The sequence below is a fragment of the Primulina tabacum genome, chromosome 6 (genome assembly GCF_025594145.1).
Source record: "Primulina tabacum isolate GXHZ01 chromosome 6, ASM2559414v2, whole genome shotgun sequence".
In the NCBI taxonomy this organism is placed as follows: domain Eukaryota; kingdom Viridiplantae; phylum Streptophyta; class Magnoliopsida; order Lamiales; family Gesneriaceae; genus Primulina; species Primulina tabacum.
In genome coordinates, this window is record NC_134555.1 from 31859788 (window position 1) to 31864448 (window position 4661).

The following is a 4661-nucleotide window of genomic DNA, read 5'->3' on the forward strand; positions in this document are numbered from 1 at the left end:
CCCACAGTTGGTATCAGAGCGTAACTGGGATATGCTCGAATTAGAGTCTAGGGCACTTGAGTCTAGACACAAATAACATGATTGTGCATGTGTTTGACTATTTGCTCTTATTTGAATTATTTGGTGTGATTTGCTTGAATTTACATGCGTTAGAACGACTAGCTGATTAGGCATGGTATGTAGTTTCAAAATTGCCTATAACTTTCTTTTACATGTTATCTATCTGCCTGTGGATTTAATCCTCGTGTCTTGCAGAATGGCACCTGGAGGAAGAGGTAGAAAAGGAATCAAATAGCGAAAGAATCTGAGGCGCAAAATGTTCGAGGACTTGCAGATATCATTAGAGGTAGACGTGGTCGACCTCGAGGACAAGTCGCTCAAAATGTTGAAGAAGAAGTGAACCAAGAACCTCCTCGACCTGAAAGACCTGGAGCTAGACATGTAGCGATTGAGCAAGAAGTGGAACAGCTGACACAGAAAGTTGGAGGAATGCAGTTAATAATTTCTCAGTTTCAAGAATTACGTCCTCCAAAATTCTTTGGCAACGAGAGCGGAGAAAAAGCAGCAGGCTGGCTGAAAAGTATAAATCATCTATTTAATTTGTTGGAGTATTCTCAAGATATTAAATTGAAGCTTGCCATCTACCAACTTAAAGACCGAGCACAACTCCGGTGGGAAGCCACAGAGGAAGCAATGAAGGACTCTGGTGAAATTATTACTTGGGATGCTTTTCGTGCTCACTTTACCCAAGAATATGCACCACCATCATATTATGCTGCTAAAGAAGAAGAGTTCAATCAGTTGGTGCAGGGAAACAAATCAGTGGTGGAATATGCTTCACAGTTTTCTGCTCTTTTGCCCTATGTTCCACATGTTGCCAGGAATGATCAGGCTAAACTATCACGTTTTCTACACGGGTTGCAGCGGACTGTTCATACTTTGGTAATGACTGGATCGCCTAATACGTATATTCAAGCAGTGGAAAAGGCGAAGAAAATTGAAGCAAGTTTGCTCAGAGGAGACCCACAACCAGGTCCATCATCTGTTTCTCAGGGATCTGGAAGTAGTATGTCAATGCCAGTGGATTTACCTCCATATCAGCCTGTACAGTCATACCAACAACCCAAACAGCAGAGGTACAAAGTAAAAGGAAAGCAATTCAAGAAGAAGTCTCAATCCAGCTCTTCCAGTTCAGGCAGTGCACGAGGGAGAGGTTCTGTTGGGTCGTCTAGCACTGTGCATTGTGATCGATGTGGTGGTCGACATTTTAGTTCCCAATGTATAGGAGTTCAGGGGACTTGTCATAATTGTGGTCAGGTTGGACATTACGCCAGGGTATGTCCTAATGCAGGGAGACAGCAGTTCCAGCCACAGCAGCTTGGTCAAGTTCCCCGTGGACCAGTCTTTAGACCATATGCTCTTACTCCATCATTTCAGCAGTCCAGTTACCCACCTCCCAGAGGTCCTATTCAGCAGCCATTTCCAGGGCCACAGCAAGCCCAAGTCCATGCTTTGACTCAGGACCAGGCTCAGGATGCACCAGGAGGAGTGATTGCAGGTATTTGTTATGTTTTTGATTATCCTGTACGCATATTGATAGACACAGGAGCATCTCATTCATTTTTATCTGCTGCATTTGTTGATGAGCATGAGATTGCTACTATTCCTTTGTTGGATACTGTGTCAGTTGCTACTCCTTCCGGTGTATATTTGATGTCCCGTGAGATAGTTTTGAACTGTGTGATTAGATTTGAGAGTAATATTATGATAACAAATCTAATCAAATTAGCCATGACTGATTTTGACTGTATTTTGGGTATGGATGTGTTGACGAATTATCGAGCCACTGTGGATTGTTTCCATGGAGTTGTCAGATTTAGACCATATTATGGCAGCAAATGGAATTTTTATGGTTATGATTCACAGTCTCGAATTCCATTAGTATCTGCAATGGAAATGTTCAGGTTGTTGTCAATCGGCAATGAAGGATTTTTGATCTATGCTCTTGATGCAACACGGGAAGAACGATTGAAAGTTTCAGACATTCCCGTTGTCAAGGATTTTCCAGATGTATTTCCTGATGAGATTCCAGGCTTTCCGCCTCAAAGGGAAATAGATCTTAGCATTGAATTAATGCCAGGGACAAATCCTATTTCTAGAGCACCATATCGTTTAGCTCCAACAGAGTTGAAAGAACTCAAGGAACAGCTAAAGGATTTACTGGAGAAAGGCTATATCAGACCCAGTATGTCGCCCTGGGGAGCTCCAATATTGTTTGTAAAGAAGAAAGACGGAACGATGAGAATGTGCGTCGATTATCGGCAGTTAAACCGGGCTACTGTGAAGAATAAGTATCCTTTGCCGCGTATTGATGACTTGTTTGATCAGTTGCAGGGTAGTTCTGTGTATTCCAAGATTGATCTTCATTCCGGATACCATCAGCTTAGAGTCCGAGAGGAAGATGTTCCTAAGACAACATTTCGGACACGTTATGGACACTATGAATTCCTAGTCGTGCCGTTTGGTTTGACTAATGCTCCAGCGGTTTTTATGGATTTAATGAATCGTGTGTTCCGGGAATTCATAGATAAATTTGTTATCGTCTTTATTGATGACATCTTGATTTAATCCAGATCAAAGAAACAACACGAAGAACATTTGAAATTAGTTCTCCAAACACTCGAGAAGCGCAATTGTATGCCAAATTTTCTAAGTGTGAGTTTTGGTTGGACAGAGTTTTATTTTTAGGCCATGTTATATCTGCACAAGGAGTATCTGTTGATCCTAGTAAAGTTGAAGCTGTTATCAATTGGCCTAAACCAACCAATGTGTCTGAGATTCGAAGCTTTTTGGGATTAGCTGGGTACTACAGGCGTTTCATTGAGGGATTTTCTAGAATAGCTAGGCCTATGACCCAATTGACACAGAAAGATCGACGTTTTGTATGGACTGCAGAATGTGAGTCTAGTTTTCGGACTTTGAAAGAAAAATTGACCACATCTCCAGTGCTAGCTTTGCCTTCAGGCTCAGGTGGATTTGTTGTCTGTACAGATGCTTCCCTAAATGGACTGGGTTGTGTTTTGATGTAAAATGGACGAGTGATTGCGTATGCATCTCGTCAGTTGAAGCCACATGAGACTCGATATCCAGTTCATGATTTGGAGTTAGCTGCCATTGTGTTTGCATTGAAGATATCGCGTCATTATCTGTACGGAGAACAGTTTGTGATTTATTCTGATCACAAGAGTCTGAAGTATCTTTTCACACAGTCCGACTTGAATATGAGACAGCGTCGATGGTTGGAATTACTTAAGGACTTTGATTGTGAGATTCAGTACCAACCAGGGCGAATGAATCAAGTTGCAGATGCTTTGAGCAGAAAGGTTCAGCCTAAAATGTTGGCATCTTTGACTATTTCAAAGGTTCATGAGCATTTGGGAACTTCGGGATGGACTTATCAGTCTAAGGGCGACTACTTTATAGTTTCATCTATACAAGTTGAACCACAGATTGTTTCTAAAATCAAAGCAGCACAGAGAACTGATCCACATGTTCATAGATTGAAAGAATTGACTCAGAAAGGTCAATCGGACAAGTTCAGTGTTGCTTCTGATGGATGTCTACGCTATAATGGTAGACTTGTGGTTCCAAATTTGATAGACTTAAAAGAAGCTATACTTCGAGAAGCTCATTGTAGTCGACACAGTGTTCATCCTGGAATCAGAAAGATGTATCATATCTTGAAATCCCATTACTGGTGGGAAGGTATGAAGAAAGAGATTTCTGACTTTGTGGCTAGATGTTTGACGTGCCAACAGGTTAAAGCTGAGAGAATGAGACCTGGTGGTATGTTACATAGTCTTGAAGTGCCACCGTGGAATTGGGAGCACATTGCTATGGATTTTGTGACACACCTACCTCGTTCGAATCGTGGTTGTGATGCGATTTGGGTGATTGTTGATAGATTGTCTAAATCAGCCCATTTTATTCCTTATGATCGTACTTGTACTTATAAGAAAATGGCAAAAATGTACATCGATCATGTGGTGAGATTGCATGGTGTGCCAGTAACCATAGTATCAGATCGTGATCCCAGGTTTTCTTCGAAGTTTTGGGGTAGTTTGCAATCAGCATTGGGTTCAAAGTTGGCGATGAGTACTGCATATCACCCACAGACAGATGGTCAGTCTGAGAGGACCATTCAGACACTCGAGGACATGTTGCAAGCAGTCGTGATGGATTTCAGGGGTGGTTGGCAGGAATCATTGTCACTTGTTGAGTTCTCTTACAATAACAGCTTCCAAGCAACCATCGGAATGGCACCATTTGAAGTCTTGTACGGTAGAAAATGTAGATCTCCGATATGCTGGGAAGATGTAGGAGAAAGACAGATGTCAATGCCAGAATTTATACAAGAAATGAAAGAGAAGGTTGAAATGATTAGAAAAAGAATGAAAGCAGCACAAGATCGTCAAGCCAGCTATGCTAATAAAAGGCGTAGGCCTTTAGAATTTCAGGTTGGCGATCAGGTTTTCTTGAAAGTATCACCGTTTCGTGGTACTATGAGATTTGGGCGCCAAAGGAAGCTAGCTCCTCGTTATATTGGTCCATATGCGATTGTTGAGAGGATTGGCACTTTGGCTTATCGTTTGGACTTACCA

At 41.8% G+C, this 4661-nt stretch overlaps 1 protein-coding gene across 1 annotated transcript; it reads left to right on the forward strand.

Annotated features, from left to right (window-relative positions):
* Window positions 1–256: 256 nt before the first annotated feature.
* Window positions 257–3089, forward strand: LOC142550165 (uncharacterized). Its single transcript, XM_075659404.1, has 4 exons — window positions 257–275; window positions 335–1558; window positions 1943–2070; window positions 2634–3089. The coding sequence occupies exons 1-4, from the start codon at window positions 257–259 to the stop codon at window positions 3087–3089; spliced, it is 1827 nt and encodes a 608-aa protein (XP_075515519.1).
* The last annotated feature ends 1572 nt before the right edge of the window (window positions 3090–4661 follow it).

Coding starts and splice junctions, on each gene's coding strand:
- LOC142550165 (XM_075659404.1), top strand. Junction 1,559..1,942: donor ACCAGGAGGAGTGATTGCAG/GTATTTGTTATG, acceptor GAATTCCATTAG/TATCTGCAATGGAAATGTTC. Junction 2,071..2,633: donor TTGTCAAGGATTTTCCAGAT/GTATTTCCTGAT, acceptor GATTTAATCCAG/ATCAAAGAAACAACACGAAG.